General features: G+C 35.9%; 1 protein-coding gene across 1 annotated transcript in view; it reads left to right on the top strand.

The window, feature by feature from the left end:
• The first annotated feature begins 5,797 nt into the window (after positions 1 to 5,797).
• Positions 5,798 to 22,079, top strand: part of RNF17 (ring finger protein 17) — a 91,618-nt gene continuing 75,336 nt past the window's right edge. Inside the window, exons 1-6 of the mRNA XM_064492907.1 lie at positions 5,798 to 5,927; positions 8,282 to 8,376; positions 13,967 to 14,058; positions 16,952 to 17,063; positions 17,961 to 18,041; positions 19,299 to 19,399. Of these exons, the coding sequence (XP_064348977.1) occupies positions 5,798 to 5,927; positions 8,282 to 8,376; positions 13,967 to 14,058; positions 16,952 to 17,063; positions 17,961 to 18,041; positions 19,299 to 19,399 (611 nt within the window). The remainder of the gene's footprint in view (positions 5,928 to 8,281; positions 8,377 to 13,966; positions 14,059 to 16,951; positions 17,064 to 17,960; positions 18,042 to 19,298; positions 19,400 to 22,079) is intronic.

Here is a 22,079-nt window from a genome sequence, read left to right as displayed (position 1 = left end):
CCAGGAGCACGGTCCAGAAACCAAGACACTGGGATGCCACCCATGGAGGCCAGAGCTTTGGCTACCCCACCCTAAATGAGGGGGTGGGGTTCAGTGCTTTCTAAAGGGCCTTCCTGCCCCACTGCCCTGTGATCAGTCTCTAAGGAAAAAGCCAGTCACTTCCCAAAAGAGCGGGGTATTCTGCCTCATCCGGAATACATACAGAAGACAGTTTATACCTCTTCACTGCACACCTCTGCTAGCAGTAATTAGGACAGGAAGGTCCGAGGCAAAGTAGCAGAGGGCCTGAAAACTACCTTCAGAAAGTTAAGAAAGCAACCAAACTGCAAATGCTGTTTGTCAAGGGCCTGGCGCCATCTGGTGCATTTGGAGACCATGTCGTGCTGGCTGAGGCATGTTGGTGCACCCTCCTTACTCTCATGTTTTGACACCAAGTGAATGTTCACGACTATACTTCTACTGAGTACATACTGTGTACATTCTGTGAATGTTGTACAATAAATTATTTTAGTGACAACCTGATAATTTTAGTGAGTCTAGTGGGAAAATGGTAAACCCAAGGTTTTATTGAGACAAAAGCAGAATCGAAGTTAAAATATACTTGATCCTTTTTTGAAAAGCATAATAAAATGCCATTATGAGGCAGGAGGGTATAGCTCAGTGGTAGAGTACGTGCTTAGCATGCATGAGTCCTGGGTTCAATTCCCAGTACCTCCACCAAAAACAATTAAAATAAATAAATAAAACTAATTAGCTCCCCCACCCTGATTTTTTAAATGCCATTGTGGAATCTATCTCTGTATCTATTTTCTGAGATGGCACTTCACTAACAATGTGATACGTAGAAGCACACATGAAAACGGAACATCAAGGTTCATGACCCTGTCCATCCAAATCACTGGGCTCCCATGTTTCCATTGCACCCCACTTCTTCCCACTCCAACGCAAATACCAACAACAACAAAGCTGAATTTTAAAGTGTAAGGGAAGGTAATAAAGCTTATGGAAGATAATGAATAAAATGAATGTTTAGCTTGGGGGAGATTTCTTAAACAATAGGCAAATATTGCAAACCTCAATGAAAATATCATAGTGAAATAAAACACTTTTGGACAACAAGAGATATCATACAATGAAAAAACAAGTCACAGCCTGGAAAATGATATTCGTAGTGGAATCTAGAATAAAGAATTGCTGCAAATCAATAAGAAATAGACACAGAACTCCCCTGCCCTTAAACAGAACATGAAAGCCTAAATGACCAATAAATATGAAATGATGCCAGCCTTATTAGTCTTCAGAGAAATGAATCAAAGCAAAAAGGAGATATCAAAGTACAGCCACTGAGTACAGCAAAGTACGTCAAAAAAACAAAACAAATGCTAATCCAATCATTTGCATAGAAGGTTCATACACTGCTGGTGGGAGTAAACAATTTGGCTAAAAGGGAAAGAAATTTGTCTATCTTGTATACCTTTGGGTGGGGAAAATATCTCCCCAGGTAATCTAGAATACACACCTGCCCTCGGTGGGCCTGAGATTCAGAATATGCTATTGGAGTAATCTAGGAAAACACAAGCCAAGGAATTAAATTAAAGCAGTCCAAGTTTCATAGTTTCTTGGGGCACCTGTGAGAAGTAAAAACATAATCTGGAGAAATGCATGCTTATTACAGGCTTCACAGGATTCCCACAAATAAGCACTTCCATGTGAGTTTAAAATGCAAAATTACAAAACACGTGAGGAAACAAATCACCATGAATGAAAATCAATAAAAATAATAAATTGCAGGATTAGACCCCTCAAGAATGCAGAAAAAGGAATTTGCAGGTGCATAATAAAGTAAGTGTATTATATTAAAGTAATTTAAAAAATGGAATCAAAGACATGAGAAAGGTATACAGCATTATCCAAAAGGTCAGGCAAATTTGGAAATTAAAAAAAAATCTAAAATTAGATTAAGTAGTCATTGAAAATTTAAAACTCAATGGTCATATTAAACAGCAGATCTAATGATCCAGCTGGAGAGAGAACTGATTAATTGGGATATACATCTGAAGAAAATCACCCATAATGCAGCACAGAGACATAAAGAATGGAAAATATGAAAGAGAGATTAACAGAAATAAAGGATAAAAAAAAAGTCCTATTTACTGTCTAACAGGAGTTCCAAAAGAAAATAATAAGGAAGAGGTAATATTAAAAGAAGACAAATGGCTGAGAATTTGCCAGACCAGTATGATAGGAATGAATTTCTCAGACTGAGGAACTACAATCAGTCTGAAGCAGGGAAAATAAATATCTACACTTTGACATTACAACGAATATATAGAATGCCAAAGAAAAACAACTTACCTGTCAAGAATGACAGATTTATAGCAAACTTCTCAATAGCAACAGTAAAAGTCAGAAATTGATAGGATGTTATCTTCAAACTCTGAGAAAAAAAAAACTGTCAATTTAGAATGGTATGTTACTAAATAATCATTTAAGTATGAAAATGAGATGAAAATATTTGCATTCAAATAAAAGCTGAGAGCATTCACCATTAAGATACTCTCACTAAAGACATTTCTTCAGGGTGTCCTTGAAGGAAAGGATCCTAGAAGGAAGGTATGAAGCACAAGAGGAACAAAGAATTTGCTAAAATGTGAGTAACTGGCCAGACATTATAAAACTGAATTACTTAAATAAAATTAAATTATTTCTTAAGCCAGTTGAAGTGATCATGGGCATTCATAATTTTATTCTTTATTCCTTATTGTGGGGCTAAAATAGCCTACAGTATTTTTTTTAATAATGCAGGGAAGAGAATTCCAGGCAAAGGCCCTAAGGTTGGAAAGAGCTTGACCGACTTACAGAACTGAAAAAGGCCAGAGTATCTGGAGCACAGTTAGGAGGAGTGAGGCAAAATGAAGCTACAGAGGTCAACAGAGACCAAATCAAAGAGGCCAAATCGAAGGCCATTTTAAGGATTTGTCACAGTCAAAGGGAAGCCATTAAAGAATTCCACACAAAGGATTTAAACAATCTAAATTAAATGTAAACGTAATTCTATCTGCTCTGTTGGAAAGATCTGGGAGGTACCAATACCTAATATGTGAGGTCTAAATGTATGTCATTGTACTTGTCACTGACCCTGATTTACCCAAGATTTATTCAACTGTACCAAAGGCATAATTCTCTCCAGCCTGCCTGGTGATATTCAGACATGACTCCTCTGTACTGAACCACATTCAGTTCATCTTATGATACAAGAGGAACCCCTATGCAACAAGATTGTCATTATTCAAATTACATTAGAGATATCCTAATGGAAAAGGAGATTGCAGCTACATGCTCTAGTATTGAGTGCAGGGAGAAATCTGAAGGTTGTGAGGCACAGGTGGTTCTAAAGCTGACCCATGAATGATGAGGAAAAAACATGAATTGATGGAGAAAGGAGTGGGCACTCCAGATGAGGGGAACAGGCAACACCACTAAAAAAAAGTTGTAGAAATATTAGCACGTTACATGGGAATACTGGCTTGATTAGTACTCTGAATTCCATTATGGATTAGTGGTAGAAACTATTGGATGGTAGCATGGAGATGTATTAATGAATCAGTACTTTTTCCTGAGGTCTACAAAGTAAACAGATTTTTGAGTAGGGGTGAGCTTTTTTAAAATTGAACTATAGTTGAATTATAATGTTGTGTTAGTTTCAAGTGTACAGCATAGTGGTTCAGCTTCTGCTTTTTGTTTTTGTTCTTTGCAAATTATATTCCATTATAGGTGATTACAAGATATTGGGTGTAATTTCCTGTGTTGTACCATAAATCCTTGTTGCTTTTCTATTTTATGTATAGTAGTTCATATATGTTAATCCCATAGTCCTAATTTGTCCCTCCCCTCTTCCACCCCATCCCACTTGGTAGCCATAAATTTGTTTTGTCTGTGAGTCTGTTTCTGTTTCATGTATAGATTCATTTGTATTTTTTTATTCCACATGTGATATTATATAGTACTTATATTTCTTTGACTAATTTCACTAAGTGTAATATTCCCTAGATCCATCCATGTTGCTGCAAATGGCAAGATCTCATTCTTTTTTATGACTGAGCAATATTCCATTGTATATGTGTACCACATCTTCTTAAGCCAATCATCTGTTTATGGGCACTTCGAGTTACTTCCATGTCTCGGCTATTGTAAATAGTACTGCTATGAACATCAGGCTACATGTATCTTTTCCAACTAGAGTTTTCATTTTTTTCCAGGTATATATGAATTGCTGGACCATATAGTAGTTTTAGACCATTTGTAGTTTTTTAAGGAAACTACATGCTGTTTTCCATAGCGGCTGCACCAATTTACATTCCCATCAACAGTGTACGAGGTTCCCTTTTCTCCATATCTTCTCCAGCATTTATTATTTGTAGACTTTTTCATGATAGCCATTCTGACTGGTGGGAGGTGATACCTCATTGTGGTTTTGATTTGCATTTCTGTAATAATTAGCGATGTTGGACATCTTTTCATATGTCTGTCAGCCATCTGTATATCTTCTTTGGAGAAATGTCTGTTCAGGTCTTCTTCCATTTTTTGATAGGGTGGTTTGTTTTTTAATATTGAAATGTGTGAGCTGTTTGCACATTTTGGATATTAATCAGGGGTGAGCTTTTGCATAGAATACTTCTATACCAAAAAAAAAAAAAAGTATACAGAAAAGAGAAAATGAAGACTGTATGCAGGCTTTTATTCGTAGCAGCTGAATGCACCCTGCCATCTCCAGATGCTTCCTCCACAATATACCTGCCGCACTGTTACCAGATCACGTCATTCCTTGCTCACACAATTTGGCCAGCACTCTACTGCTTAAATGGTGAAGTCCAAACTCCTTAGTCCGGCATTCAAGACCCTGTAAGGCTCAACTCCAATATACCTCTCCAAAAAGCTCACTGTAAGTAAGTTAATACTCTGGCCAAATGATCTATAAGTTAAATTCCGAATAGACCACAGCATCTCCCACTTAGTTTCTCTTGCTTATGCTGTTCTTTCTCCCTGGAATGCCTCATTTACCCTGTTTACTTCCGCAAGTCCCATCCAGGTATTAAGGTCTAGTGGAAACCCTCTATCCTCTAGGAAGGCTTTTCATACAACGCAGATAATTCTTCTTTTCTCTCACTCTCCTCCGGCATTTAACACAAGCTACCGTACTAGAAATTACCCTTTAGGTAGAGGCCTCCATACCTCTCAAGCGGGAACATGTTAGTTTGTAAATTTTTAGCACCCTCAACTGTTCCCGACCACAGTGCCTTGTACACCGAGAGTTTGACAGCTGTTGGCAATCATGACCACCTTAGTCTGAAGTAGCTAACCCATCCCCCTACCGGTAGGCACCTGGGCCGGCTTGCGCACCGAAGCCCCTATGGTGCCCGAGGGAAGGGGGACGACTTCAACGTGAAGGATGGTTCGCCCCTTGTGAGGTCAACAGCAGTGGAAGGAATGCTGTGTTAAGTCTGATTTAAATGCAGTAAGAGTGCTAAGGCGGTGACGCTCGGACTAAGATCGGACGGGGAAACGGTTTTTGATCACCTCGCGCATCGTTTCTCCGACGGCGGCAAAACAGAAACAGCCCGGGTGCCCCGCTGGCCGGGGGGGGGGGGGCTTCAATTTCCTCGCCACCGATTGGCTCTCTGGAGCCGCCGCCTCCGGTGATTGGCCCTCTGGAGCCGCCGCCTCCGGTGATTGGCCACTGCCGCGAGGGACGTCGGCCTGCACGCGGCGTGCGCCCTCGGAGCCTGAGGAAGCGGCGATGGCGGCTGAGGCCTTGAGGGCTCGGCGCGGCCCGTCTTCCTGCGGGCAGGTGGAGAGGCAAGCCCGAGCCCAGGCCACGGGGGAGGCCTTGTGCGCCCGGTGTGGAGGAAGGGCGCCCGGAGCTTTGGGTGAGGGCCTGAGGGTCAGCCCGCGGCCCGCGCGGGGGCGGGGCGGGGTGGCCGCGGCGGCTAGGCGTGCGCGGGTCGAGGCCGGGCCCCGGAGCCCGCGGGCCGCGAGGCGAGCGAGGCTGGGACGCGCTGAGACGGGCGAGGGCGGCTCTCCTCACCCCCAGCCTCCCCGTGCGCCGCCCCTTCCTCACCGGCCGGTTCGCAGGTCGGTGAGAGGGGAGCTGTGAGGCCCTAGCCGTCATCCTGTGGTGAAGCAACGAAACATGGCTTCCTTGTGTAGTTTTTGTTGTAGTAACGAATAGACCACTGGGAAGTGTTTCTAAAATTACACAACGGACGTTGGGGATGGGCCGGGGCATGCGGCTCGGTTTGGCAGACAGCACGTTACTTCTGTGCGTCTTGCTTTCTGACCTTGTGCGGCAAGGGAACGTGAGCCCTTGATTTGCTCCCTCAAGACCCCTCAGGTGGAACAGGTTCAAGTTACTTAATGTAACCGGAAAGGCGTTACGGCGCTGTGTCTCTGCCAGGGGCGAGTTGTTGAATTTCAACTCCTGGAGCTGCTGAAAGCCTTATTACGCTGTGTACCTGTTAAATCTTTGCACTTTCGAAGTGAAAGTCAGTTTTCTCAGTCCCTCCAAGACGGACTCCATTTGGGAGACATGAGCGAGTGGGAAAAGTTGGTTAGTTGTGTTTTCGGTGGGGAGCCAAATTTCTCCTACCCCAAATTTCGATCACTGCTGTTGCATAGAAAATCGCCATTATTCGAATGAGATAGTATTACAAAGTAAAGTTTTAGAACATGGCATTTTTAAATCACTGCTTCTTCCATACATTTTTATTATAATGCTGAGAAGTACTCAATTGGAAAGATAGTGCCTGTGCATACGAAGTTGTGAAACTGCTGTAAGCTGTAATGCAGCACAAGTTATTTTGCTTTGTACAATGTCAGAAACCTTATAAAAGTAAAACAGTTGAAACAGTTTTGATTTCTTTAGTAACATTATCTCTGGGATTTAAACGAGCTTTAAAATTTAGCTTGGTTGTAAGCTAGCTTCAGATGTTTCAGTTGGCTTTAAAACTAAAGCTTTTTTTATCAAAAGAATGCAATTATTATAATATAAATTAGCAAGAACACTGTAATTTTATAGTGAATGGTGACTAATTTTATCTAGTTTCTTTTTCCTTTTTTTTCTTGCAAAGTCTTTTAAAACGACAACCTGTGAAAGTGACAGCTATAATGAATGCTTATTATGATAAACTCCAAATTCTACTTAGATTATTAACATCTTGATATTAGGTTTTTCAGTCAAAATTGTGGTATCATACGGAGGAGAGGCAAGACTCAAGACCACCTTGCTGGTGTGAACATGGCACAGGGGTTAGGGTTCTGGAATTGGCCGCTGTGGCAGCAGCTTCTTCATTTGCAACATCCTGATTGTGGCACAGGCAATAGAGCCATTGGCATTCCAGTTCTCAGTGTGGTCGGGGAGTCATTCTCTGGTTTCTTTTTTATTGTGGTTTAAAAAAAAAAAACATAACCATTAAATGTACCATCTGAACCATTTTAAAAAGAACAGTTCAGTAGTGTTAAGTATATTCACATTGTTGTATAACAGATCTCTAGAACTTTTTCATCTTGCAAAACTGAAATGCTACCCATTAAACACTAATTCCCTCCCTACTCCAAAGATAAGATTATGGTATTTCCCTTCATAAATGCTAAGTTTGTGAAGATAATCTTTATATGGGTCATGTGTGTGTGACATTAGTGGCATCTGACTTCTGTCCTTGCCAGTGTCTTAGATCATGAAGAGAATGGTCTTGCCAGTGTCTCAAATTGGCCCTCTCTGTCCCATCACAGGTTGGGAAATATAAATTAGCAGAGGGCAGTATGATCAAGTAGAAAGAACATTAGACTTGGAAACAGAACTAGATTGGAGTCTAGATTATACCATTTACCCCAGATCACTAAAATGTTTACCCATCCCTAGGTTGAATAAAATATTCCCAGCCTGCTTAGCCATGCGATTTACAATGATCAAATGAAGTATGTCAGAGCACTTTATATGATTATAAGAGATGTCAAATTTGAAGAAGTATAGGTGCTAAATAACCATCTAAATGAATGCAAACAATATTACATAGCTCTGCCTGGTTTTTCTTCTCATTTTTCTCCCTCCTTCTGACTTGTGTTGTTTCTCCTGAATTTCATTTAATAAGTCATCCATTTCCAACTAAACTACATTTCTTTTCCTATACAAGAGAATCCCCTTTAACTTTCCGTCTGATTATACTGAACATTCAACATTAACAAATTGTGCAAAGTTTAATTCACAATAAAATTTCATCTATAGGTCACCATCATGAACTTCAGTGTGGACATGCTTTTTGTGAACTGTGCTTGTTAGTAACTGAAGAATACAGCACAATTATATGCCCTGATTGTGAGGTAAGTTTTAGTCTTTCATATTGAATGCATTACAACCTAATGTTAAAGGTGAAAATATTGGAGAAATAAGACATACTTTTAGTTAGGAACTAAAAACTTGCATTTTTGCTCCTGAGTCTAAGGAACCTAGCAAAAGATAAGCTGTTCATATCCACTTTATAATTGTTCAAAGTGATCAAAGGGAATGCAAGGTTAAGTTTATACACTTAGCCTATATATTTTGACTTTTTTGGAGATTTTTGTGGAATATTGCCTCTATTTATTTTTATCGTAATGAAATAATATTCCTTTCAGATTTGTACCTGCATTTTCCACACCAATACCATGCAAGCAAATTTTGAACTTTGCCCTGCCCCTCAGCCTTTGTGTGTCATCAAATTTACATTCGTAGAGATGCTAGAGTGAAAAAAAAAAAACAGTGGCTTTAAGTTAACATGACTTCAGAAGCACTAAAAGTAATACATTTGCACGTGGACCCATAATAGAATAAATTAATGATTTAAAATAAAATTTACTGGATATTCTTTGCATTACTACAAGTACAAATGTTGCTCAGTTTATATAGTATGTTCCTAGAAAGTTGTCTTACTCTCTAAATTCTTAATGTTCCACTTTAGAGATTGGATGATAAGGATTTATATCTTGTTTTTTGTGGCAGTGTGGCAGACAGTTAATATTAGAGGCAGAAGACCTGCAGTACAGTCCTGGTTCTGTCACCCTAACCCTGAGTTTCCTCATTTGTGAGATGAAAATAATACCTGCTTTTCTTATTTCATAGGGTTGTAAGAGTCAAATCTAAATTAAGTGAAAGTTCTCTACAACCTTTAAAATAAGTGTTACAGTCGACCCTTGACTAAGTGCGGATTAACTGGTTTACAGGTTAAACATGATAAAAAAATATATATATTAATATGTTTTTAAACATATATATATATATATAATTTGGGAACATTTTAATTATAGCAGAAACATTTACATATTAGAAGATGTCTGTTTTGGAATAACATACTTTACAAATTATGTTTTTTTAAACCTTTTTTATTGACTTATAATCATTTTACAATGTTGTGTCAAATTCCAGTGTAGAACACAACTTTTCAGTTACACGTGAACATATATATATGTATATATTCATTGTCACACTTTTTTCTCTGTGAGCTACCATAAGATCTTGAATATATTTCCCTGTGCTATACAGTATAATCTTGTTTATCTGTTGTACATTTTGAAATCCCAGTCTATCCCTTCCCACCCCTGCCCCCTTGGCAACCACAAGTTTGTATTCTGTGTCTATGAGTCTGTTTCTGTTTTGTATTTATGTTTTGTTTGGTTTTTTTTTTTAGATTCCACATATGAGCGATCTCATATGATATTTTTCTTTCTCCTTCTGGCTTACTTCACTTAGAATGACATTCTCCAGGAGCATCCATGTTGCTGCAAATGGCATTATGTTGTTGGTTTTTTTGGCTGAATAGTATTCCATTGTATAAATATACCACATCTTCTTTATCCAGTCATCTGTTGATGGACATTTAGGCTGTTTCCATGTCTTGGCTATTGTAAATAGTGCTGCTATGAACATTGGAGTGCAGGTGTCATTTTGAAGTAAGGTTCCTTCTGGATATATACTTTACAAATTATGACCTTCATTGTGGGAAATTCCCATCCCCTTTCCCTTTTTTTGACGGTAGGTTCCTCAGATGTGTCTCACTACATAGTTAAGAAAAGGGGAGACTAACTCCTGAGGTTGAAATGGAATATCCCCAACGATATGAAGATAGAGTCTTGTGGTAGGTAAAGAATAAGTAAAGGGAAAAGGAAGAGGCAGACAGCTGGAACTGTCTCTGCCCGTATCCATCCTGTTCTAATGTTCAAAAAACAGACGATACGTTTATTAGAACAGTAACTTCTTGGTTTTTGTGGCAAATGATTTCATGTTCAGTGGTCTCTTAAATCATTATACTTGTATTATTTTTAGTGTTTTGGATAACATCTAATCAAGTGTTTATAGTGTGTTTATAAATATTGGTTTTGATTTTAGGATTTTGACAAATTGTTCTGTATCAGTTGACCAGTTCTGACTCTTACCTTGGGAGATAAGTGATCTGTCCCGTTCTTCCCTCCTTTTCTCATATCCCCCTGTGCTGTTACCCCAGGTAATTGACAGAGGACTGTATTTAAGATTCTTCAGATGCACTAAAGCTGTTCACTGTTAAAGGAGGCCTTCAAGAAACCTTCCTGAAATTGTTACCACTCTTTTATTAGTTTTTAAAGCTTAGATTTCTGCTGGTATCTTTTACTTGGAATAAGAGAGAATGGAGGAATCAAGTCTAAATGAAAAGTCTGAATTTATAGACTATTTCAGGATTATAGTTTATTACTTTTTTCTTTTTTTTAGTTTATTTTAAATGAGGTGGATGCTCTAAAAAGTAAGATTGAAATACCTATATTTACATTAGACTTATAATTTATCTTTCACTTTGAAGGCCTAGGTAATGCTGATTATTTTAAGCTTAAGCTGAAGATTATCTCATTCAGAATTAATGGGTATACTTGTGTTCTTATGTCTGAGTTGGGGTGAATATGAATTTATCTAAGAATCTTTATCTCTCATGGTTGTATGGTTTTCTGTAACATCTCTTCTCTGCTTCTGATTGATATTAATGGTTAATTGGTAATAACCACTGTATAATTATACACAGCAATATGGCAGATTTTGTTTAAGGGTAGGATCATACTTAGGGACCATTCCAAAGTACTGGCATTTTACTGATCATTTGGACCTGAGTCCAAAAATATATTGGACCATGAGGAAATGATAATTTATGCAATCAATAGGTAATTAATATATATTAAAATCCTATGTAGATTAGAAATGTTAATAACGTACAAGTTGAAAATATAAACTAGAAGGAAATATAGATAATTGTGTGATCTTGGTTGGGGAAGCCTTATTAAGCGTATCACTGAAGTCAGAAACCATAGAAGAGATGCTGGTTAAATTTGACCACATTTTTTTCATTTACAAATAGAAAAAACAAGCAAAAACACCACAATAAGTAACACTTAAATGACAAGCTATGGCAGAGGAAGGGGGAGAAAATATTTATTATGTATGTTAGAAGTTAAGAATCTTTACACAGTTTTAACTGAAATATTTTAAATCAGTTGTATTTAATAATTTCTTAAGTTTTCTGGAAGAAATGTCCTGTATCAAATCTGTTGATAGTAACATTAAGCTCTTACTATGAAATGCCAGGCCAAAAGGGCATAAATGAAGAGGCAGATAGAAATGAAAGTTTTAGTCCTCAGTTCTGAGGGGACACTCTTAAAAATAACAATTGCTCCATTGTGATTTTCCTAACGTAACACTTTTACCCTGATAACCTAATAATACATAACTATCTTTGGTACCTTATACTTAAAACCTTCCCAGAACATCCTCTTTCCCACCAGAGGTATATATTTAAATGAGAGACTATCGCATTTAGTAGTCTGCTTTATTTTTCTTAGCAGCATTAACCTATTCTCATGAGAGTCTCCTACATTACTTTTTTTTAATTGAAGTATAATCAGTTTACAATGTTGTGTCAATCTCTCCATAATAGTTCAGTCATACATATACATACATTTATTCATTTTCATATTCTTTTTCATTATAGGTTACTACAAGATATTGAATGTAGTTCCCTGTGCTATGCAGTAGAACCTTGTTGTTTATCTGTTTTGTATATAGTAGTTAGTATCTGCAAATTTCAAACTCCCAATTTATCCCTTCCCCCACCCCCTTCCCCTCTGGTAACAATAAGTTTGTTTTCTATGTCTGTGAGTCTGTTTCTGTTTTGTTATTAAGTTCATTTGTCTTTTTTTTAGTTTCCACATATAAGTGATATCATATGGTATTTTTCTTTCTCTTTCTGGCTTACTTCACTTAGAATGACAATCTCCAGGTCCATCCATGTTGCTGCAATACTTTCAAAGACTATATAATAAACTATGGTACATAAGTGCTGTAATTCTTAACTAATCTCTTTATGATAAAACATTTAGGTGGTTTTCAAAATTTTTCACTATATCTTTGCACAATTCTTGAAACCCACTCCCACCAAAAAAATCTTATCAGCAGATTCTGTTAGTTTCCAGGTCTAAAAAATATCCATGTTTGAGTTTGTCCATTTTTTTAATGTTTGACCATTTAATGGACAAAAAGTGGGTATCTCCTTGTTTTAAATTGCAATTCCCTGACTACTAGTGAAATTGAGCAATTTTTCATATGTTGACTTCTTAGCTCCTCTTCTGGGAGGATTTTTAACGGATCCTTTTTGGTCCTTTCCATACTTTCCTTTTGAATTGTCTTTTTCTAGCTTGTCAGACTATTTCATGTGATAGAGATATTAACACTTTGTCCTGTGTATTTTAAATGTTTTCTCCCAATTTTTCACTTTTAATTTTGTTTATTACATTTTACCATTCAGAAATGTTTCCTTCTTGAGTTGTTTTTCCTCCTCCTTCATGGCTTCTAGGTTTTCTTTGGTTAGGCAGACTTTCCATCTCAGAGTTACAGTACTTTTTTTTCAATACTTATTTTTTTAAAAAGTAAGTATTAAATCCCTTTATATTTTATATGATGTGAGTATGTGACTTTCTTCTTCAGAATAATTAGCTGACTTTCCCACATGATTTGTTGAATAATCAATCTTTCCTCTATTTAATTGAAATGCCACTTATAGTCTATATGAAGTTCCCATATATATGTGGATCTGTTTCAGGGCTCTGTTCTGTTCATTTACAGTTGTCCCTTGGTCAGTGCAGGTATGAGCTGTGTAAGTCCACTTATGTAGATAAATGCTACAGTACTACATGGTTTGCAGTTGGTTGAATCCGTGGATGCAGAAGCACCACACATATGGAGGGCCAGCTGTAAATTACATGCACAGTAAGCCCTGCGTTGTTCAAGGGTCGACTTGTATTGTGCCACTACCTTAGTGTTTTAATTACAGTAGCTTTATTTTCTGGTGGGATAAATCTCCACTGAATGTTATATTAAAAATTTTATATTCTTGCTCATTATGTTTTTATACGAACTTCAGAATTGTATTAATTTTATATTAGTTATGTTTTAGGGCTTTAAATCTTTGTCTTCAAGACCCTAACCTAATTCTCCATTTATTCAGTTCTTGTTTGTGACTGCCAGTAAAGTTTTTTGTTTTCTTTTCTTAGAGCTTGTATTTTTCTTACTATAGTTATTCCCAAGTATTTTAGAGTTTTGTACGTACCTTAAAATAGCATTGTAAAAATTTTACAGTGAATTTATAAGTATTGTTCCAAGCATTTCCTTTAGAAATGTAGCAGAGTGAAGTATTTTAGTTAATGTTCTGCTTAATTAATTGCCAAATAACTGATTTTTTAAAAAAATAAAATAGGATAAAAACATGTAAGTGTTGCTTTTTCTTTGATTTAAAGAGGATTTCAGGATCTTTAGAGCTATTTTCAACTTTATCTATGGATGACACGCTAGTTTTTTGAATTCTGGGTAAACAGAATTTATTGAATGACTTTCTGGTTTCTTCCATTCATCTTTTATCCTAAGGTTGCTACAACTATAAATACAAAACAAGGATACTGCCCAATAGATGGATATATTAAAGAAGAGTCTTTTATGGAAAAACTGCAGCCAAAAAAGTATGTTCTGTGTGCACTTATTTTAGTGTTTGAAGTTTAACATATTTCTTGAAGAGATATTTTAGAATCATTGATAAAATGTCATTCTTAGATTAGTGTTTGTAACCCATTGTTTATACATTGCTCTTTAGGTTTATAATTTGTCTTAGCTGTAAATGAAATGGAGACTCCAACTCTTAAAGATGCAGCATTAGTTTGTTCTTATTTAAAGTGGGGAAAGAAAAGAATGCAAGATTGCCACATCAGAGTAAGAGAAGCTGAGAATAGACTTAGCAAAAACTAGTGTGCTGAGTGAGAAGATAATGGAGGAAAAAAATAAGAACTTACATTTCTATTGATTCTCAACAGTAGTATGAATACAATACAATGCAGGATTTTGAAAAGAAGTGGTTTGAGAGGTGATTTATGGAAAGTGATAACTTTGAGATTATTTTATTCATTTTTCCATTCTTGTATAAGATTTTACATGTATATGTATTAATAAATTCTCTTTTTGAAATAGTATGCAAAGATTTTTTTTTAACATATTCCAGCTGGAGATGAGCACCTGTGTTTTTTTAATTGCATTTATTTATATTTGTCATCTTCTTCTAGTCTACAAGCCCCTTTAATGGCAAGGGCCATATTTTATTGTTTTCTACATCCCTGGTGCTGGACACAGAGTAAACATTTTATAAATGTTAGATGAAGAACCATGATATTTTGACATTTGCTGTAGTTTTTCTGAAAATCATTTTTTGATCCTAGGCGAATGTACATTTAGGGTTGACTGTGGAATGAATCATGATTTAAAAAATGGTAAAGTTTGACTTTGCAACTTTTTAAGGGTTAAAGAATCTTCTTATTAATTTACCAAGACGCTACTCAGATGGTAATTATATTTTTGTATAACTTTTAACTTCTTAAATCATATTTAATATGGAAGTAAGTTATATGGGAAATAAAATAAATACAGGGTTCCCTCAAGGAACAGTCTCATTTGAAACTTTTCAATTTTGTCATTGGCCCAAACATCTATAGATCACGCAGTTCCTCATATCTCATCCATCTGACCTCCTGCAGATTCTATTTCCACAATATCACCCATATTCATAATTTACCTTCCATTTCTACACCCTGTTTGATTCTTTTAGTCTCTTTTGGCTACCTCCTTAGGACTTCAGACCCTTTCCTGCTCTATGGTTTTCATTGCCTATCCAGGTAAAATCCAAAATCCTTTAGACTAACTGTCATGACTTTTCATGTTATTGCTGTACCTTCTCTGTCCAGATTTATATGCGTGCGTAGAAACCAACAGAACAGTTTTTCCTTTGGGTAGCATAACCACTTAGCTGAAGTCCAGCAACTGGTTATTGACAGAACCAGAGGTGGAACTCAGGCTCATGGAATACCAGTACTGCTCCCAACTCCTGTATTTGCATTCCACCGGTCACTTCCTCCATAGGCTCTGAGTGAATAATCACTTCAGGAATCTTTTTGGCTTCCTGTGAGTCAGTGGCCGTAACAAATTTGAACACCTACAGGAATCTAGCAGATGACTTACTGGGTGAGATAGACTGACATTAAATGAGCGTTAAGGATTGTGGCAGACAGAAGGGGAGGTAGCCTGTGCTCAGCTCCAGCCAATTACTGCTTTGTGTTAAGACCATCCCAGTGTTGCCAGATTATCCTTTTTTTTTTTTCCCAAGAGAAAATATAAATGTGGGCTTCTGTATGAATCTTTCTTTTTATACATCGTCCAAGTCAAATTTGATTGTACTTTTGTCTAGATCTATATAATATTGAATATGGTTGCAAAGTGAAATTTCATTTTCAGAAGTAGATGAATCTGGTTTTAGGTACCCCAGTTTTTTTCTGAATTACCATTTTAAAATTAGTTCTCCATGTCAAATATACTTACGTTAGAAACTCCTCTGTTTCCTAATTTCAGTAGAATTTGGTTTAAATGGTTATATATTTTAAAATAGAAGTATCTTTTGATACATGAAGTGTTTCCTTCCTGATTTGTCTTTAATATTTTGAAACAGGAATTGAATAATGGATTCCTTATGGCCAAAGCATTCACATATGTTTTTAAGAACATGAATGTTCACTTTTTAAGTAATAGAATGTTTAAAAATTATCTAGTCTATTATTTCTCTCTCTGAGAGTAACATATTTAATCATAGTTTCTTCCATGAAGTGTCATAGGCTTCTGATTTACTTATTCAACAAACACTGAGTACTTAATTGTGTGCTAGCTAACATAGGGATATAAAGATAAAAATAGGCAAAAACTCTAGCGTCTGTACTCAAGAAATGTAGCTTACTTTTTCTTTGAAATTAACTTATCTGGTAAATTCATTACCTTTATATACATTATCTAGGCCTATAAGTACATTTTTAATAGCTGGCATTTGTGTGTATAAATAATTGAGCTTGAGACAGTTAAAGGATTATCAACATGTCTACCAAAAAATATCAGAGAAGGAGAGATGGTTAGGAAATTCAAGCACGATTTATACTGTAAGCTATTATTTTTAGGAATTTGTTAAGAAATTGAATTCTTAATTAAAATTAAGTTTTATATGAAAGCATATTTAGTCATGGTTTCCCTGTCTTTACTTATCATAGATAATTGAGAACCCACTGTTAAGTGTTCTTAGAAGTCATAGTATGATTTATTTTTTTAGTTTTTTTGAGTGGGGAGATAGTTAGGTTTATTTATTTATTTATGTTTAATGGAGGTACTGGGGATTGAACCCACGATTTCGTACATGCTAAGCACACAGTCTACCACTGAGCTATAACCTCCCCCTGAATTATTTTTGAGAGAGAGTAAAAATCAGACTAGAGGATTGAAACCATTATATTAATGTTGGTATTTAAAATAAATGTACTTGACATTTTCCAGGATAAAGAACTGTTCTCAGGACTTTAAAAAGACTGCTGGCCAGCTAACTGTTGGTTTAGAACATTCAACCTTCACACGCGGGACTGTTCTGAACCCATCAGCTGTAATGGAGGTATGAAGAATGTTATTCATGAAGTGACATATGGCCAAACGTTTTTACTTTGTCTCTGGTAGCTTAACTTTCCTCTTCTCTCAAGGTTCCTATAACTATAGATTCTTTTGGAAACACGAAGGTAACAGAGGTAAACCTATATTCCCTTGCTTGAATCTCTTGATTTGTTCTGAACTGTTCTCAGCAATTCTCTTTTCTTCCCAAGTTAGCCCATTCTGCCTTTGACCAGCTCTGTCAGTGCTCTTGATATTTACCTGTACATAGCTTCCTCCTTTTGAACCTAGTTATTGAATTCACATTCTATGAGATTGTATAAAGTGCAAGTTTCTAAATTCTAAGGGTGATTTACCGGGTGTTTTAACGGTGACTGAAAGGATGGTGTAATTGTTGTTGGAAGATTGAGTTTTACCTGTTACTACTCCATATCACTTTAAATAATGTATTCTTTTAATTTAAGACTAGAAACAGGACAAACTCCAAAATACTGCTGAATGAAGTATTACATCTTTTTGTTAAGGGAATTGTTAGTGGGCTGGGAGAGAAGACAGAGCGCTGTCTTCACCTTCGTTGTTTAAATCTTAACATAGCCAAATTATAATCTTTTTTTCTTAAGAACTGTTACTTTTTATGTATATATATTTATTGCCATGATAAATTTTTCAGGTAGTTTTAAGATGCAAAATGGTTGTAGGACATAATTCCATTTTTTCCAAAAAGCTACCTAAAAGAAATTTGGGATGCTATCACCAAAACTGAAATGTTAATTGTTGCTTCTTTTCGGATTTCTGTAGTGGGTCTGTAACCGCAATGGTAGCTTGATGTTTTTGCAGCTACTATGTTGTATCTAAGCATCTATTTTTATACTTTGTGTTTGTATGTTCCCCTTCCCTTTCTTAGGAGACTAAAACTGTGGAAGAAATTGATGAAGCATTGAAGATAGCAGGCCAGAATTTTGAAGAATTAAGTATTGCTGTAAAAGTAAGCATTTTGAATGATTAAATTCTATCATAAATTAAGGCATGTTCTCTTTAACTGTGTAATTTGGATGTAATATCACTGAAGTTGGAGCTTAGCATTCAGTTATTAAGTATGATTATCAAATGATAAGAGAAATATACAAAAGAATGGACACCTCTCATGGCCTGCTAGCAGTAATCTCATAGCATTGTTGTGCTAGCAGCATGCTGAAATTGGAGCTTTGTTAAGGAGCTGTGATTTCCGCTTGCTGTGAGCTGAGTTTTGTCTTGGAAGCATTGCAGATCACCTTTCTAGCATTGCATGTTATCTGGCTGTATATCGTTACACAGAGTCTTACGCTCTTTTCTCCTTAACCCTGTCACCCGAGAGACAGAGACTTCTTTATTGAGGAAGAACAAATTCCTTACACCCAGCAACAGCAAATTCACAGCCAAGGCATTTCAAAGGGTTATAGCTGATATGGGAGTTAAGACTTCAGCACGTGAATCTGAAAGGGGAGTGGGGTACAGAATTCAACCCATAGCAGTCTGCTCTTTGGCCCTCCCAGATTCATATCCTTCTCACATGCAAAATACATTCATCCCATCTCACATCCCCCAAATTCTTAACCTATTTCAGCATCAACTCTAGCTCCAAAATCTCATCTAAGTATCTTCTAAATCAGGTATAGGTGAGACTCAGAGAATGACTCATGCTGGGGCAAAATTCCTCTCCAACTGTGAATGTGTGAAACTAATAAATTATCTCCTAAAATACACTGGTTGGATAGGCATAGGTAGACATTCCCATTCCAAAAAGAAATTGGAAGAAGAAAAGGTCACAGATACCAAGCAGTGATTCTTTGAAAATATGAAGAAGTATGTGAAATAGTTAACACTTTATTTCAAATATTTTTAATACTACATTTTAAGTTTTTATAAATTTAAGGAATCCTACCAGAGAGAAATTCAGCTATCCAAAACGATTCATTTCCTGTACTGATTAAAATGATAAGAAGTTTAGAAAACTTAGTGGGTTTTCTAGGTCTTTTTGCCAGTTTATCAGTACAAAGTGCCAAAAAAGACATGATCTTGCTGACAAGGACCAGGATTTAAAGTTTAACCTAATGAGTTATTCCATTTTTATCATCTAATCTCCTCTTGTGTTGTTATTTTGAAAAGTCCAAAAAGTATCTTTTACTTTCAAAATTATGTTAAAGAGTACAGTTCCTCCAAAATAGAAATACCAAATTATATCTTTGTATTATGTTCTTCCCAGATGCTCGAACACATACACAGTCAAACAAAAGAGGAAACAGTCAGTCTTATAGAGGTTCTGGAGAAACAGTTTGATCAGCTTTTTACTTCTCTTGATTCCAGGTAATAAGTTAAAAATATAGACTCAATGAAACTGAAGCTTTTAACATTAACTTGTCATTTTATTCCTTTGCATAGATTAAAGTAATGAGTAACTATTAAACAAGTTTGGAAGGTTATGGGTGGTCCCTGTAGGCTGATGTTTACAGCTTCAAAATGAAGAGCAGCATTTTTGGGGTTTTTTTTTATTTTGACTATTTGCCTTCTGATCCAAAGCTGTTCAGATAATTTCTTTCTTAAACCAGTTAGCACAGAAAAATGATTTCAAATTCTGAATCCCATTGTAGAATTCAGCATACTTGGGAAAATGCAAACATACTTTTTCTGGTATGTAATTTCATCATTTTTTCTTGTGTTTATTTGCATCACAGAAAATAATAACATACTTTCTAATACTCATTTCTAAACAAATACCACCATACTGTTATATAGCCATCCTTTTTTAAAACTTTGATATATAAGAGCTTAAATAATCTTTAATCACATTTTTGTATTTCAAGAGGCAGGCTCATAAAAGTAAGAAATATATTTGGTAATGGTACTTGCCCCTTTGGATCTGGGTTCTTTTTATTTTTTATTTTTAGTCTAATTAGGATATCTAGAACATAGGCTCAATACACTATGAATGAATCATATTCTTTATTCCTCAATGTTGTTGGTATCTCATGTTTAATATTCAGTTATAAAATTTTAAGTGATAGGTCATGTGCATACATTTTTATTACATTTTTTAATAGTGGTATATATGCATAATGAAGTTTACTTTTGTAACCGTTTAAAAATGTACAGTTTAGTGGCACAGGGTACTTTTATGTTTATCTTGTTAAGAACTACCAAACTGTTTTCTAAGTTGGCTACACAGGTTACATTCCCACTAGCAGTGCATAAGAGTTTCAGTTTCTCCACATCCTTACCAACACTTGTTAATTCTTTTTTAAAATACAGCCATTTTGAGGATGTGAAGTGGTATCTGATTTTGTATTTGACTTACATTTCCATAAAAGCTAGTGGTATTGTGGACCATATCCTTTCAGTTGACCATTTGCTTATTTTTTTCTGGAGAAATATCTATTCCAGTCCTCTGCCCATTTTTGAATTGGATTATTTGTTTTGTTGTTGCTGGGTTGTAGGAGTTCTGTATCCATTATGGATATTAATCCTTTATCAAATATATCATTTTCAGATAATTTCTCTTGTTCTGTGGCTTGTTTTTTTTTTTTTTACTTTTTTAATTGAAGTGTATTTGATTTACAATGTTGTGTTAATTTCAGCCGTACAGCAAAATGATTCAGTTATATATATTCCTTTTCAGATTATTACAAGTTAATGAATGTAGTTTCCTGTGCTTTACAGTCAGTCCTTGTTGTTTATATGTTTTATATATAGTAGTGTGTATCTGTTGATCCCAAACTCCTTATTTATCCCTCCCCCCTTTCCCTTTTGGTAACCATAGTTTGTTTTCTGTGTCTGTGAGTCTGTTTCTGTTTTGTAACTAAGTTCATTTGTATCACTTTTTTAGATTGCACAGATAAGTGATATCATATTATATTTATCTTTGACTTACTTCACTTAGTATGGTAATCTCTAGGTCCATCCATGTTGCTGCAAAGGACATTATTTCATTCTTTTTTGTGGCTGAGTAATATCCATATATATATGAATATATATGTTTATGTATGTATGTGTGTCACATTGTCTTTATCCATTTATCTGTTGATGGACATTTAGGTGCTTCCATATCTTAGATACTATAAATAGTGTTGCTATTAACATTGGGTGCATGTATCTTTTCAAATTAGAGTTTTTGCCTTTTCCAGATATGTGCCCAGGAGTGGGATTGCTAGATCATGTGTTAACTCTATTTTTAGTTTTTTTAGGAATTGCCATGCTGTTTTCCATTGTGGCTGCATCAGTTTACATTCACACCAACAGTTGTAGAAGGGTTCTGTTTTCTCCACAGTCTCTCCAGCATTTATTATATTTGTATAATTATAGACTTTTTAAAAAAATTATTTATTTATTTATTTATTTGGGGAGTAATTAGGTTTACTTATTTATGTTTCAGAGAGGGACTGGGAATTGAACCCAAGACCTTCTGCATGCTAAGCATGCACTCTACCACTTGAGCTATACCCTCCCCCTATTTGTAGACTTTTTGATGATGGCCATTCTCACTGGTGTGAAGTGATATACTTCATTGTGATTTTGATTTGCATTTCTCTAGTAATTTGTGATGTTGAGCACCTTTTCATGTGCCTGTTGGCCGTTTGTATGTCTTTGGAGAAATGTATGTTTAGGTCTTCCACCCATTTTTCTATTGCATTGTTGGTTTGGGGTTTTGGGGGTTTTTTATTTTATTTATTTATTTATTTTGATGTTGAGCTGTAAGAGCTGTTTGTATATTTTGGAAATTAAATGCCCTGTCAGTTGCACCATTTGCAAATATTTTCTCCCAGTCCATAGGTTGTCTTTTTGTTTTGTTTGTAATTTCCTTTGCTGTGCGAAAGCTCGTATGTTTGATTAGGTCCCATTTGTTTATTTTTGCTTTTATTTCTTTTGCCTTGGCAGACTGACCTAAGAAAACATTTCTTCTGTGGCTTGCCTTTTCACTCTCCTGATAGCATTCTTTGATCTAAATAAGTTTTTAATTGATAAAGTCTGTTTTATCTATTTTTTCTTTGTT

Source organism: Camelus dromedarius, chromosome 13 (genome assembly GCF_036321535.1).
Source record: "Camelus dromedarius isolate mCamDro1 chromosome 13, mCamDro1.pat, whole genome shotgun sequence".
In the NCBI taxonomy this organism is placed as follows: domain Eukaryota; kingdom Metazoa; phylum Chordata; class Mammalia; order Artiodactyla; family Camelidae; genus Camelus; species Camelus dromedarius.
The sequence above is the reverse complement of the archived record's forward strand: the minus strand, read 5'-3'. Positions and strand labels throughout refer to the sequence as shown.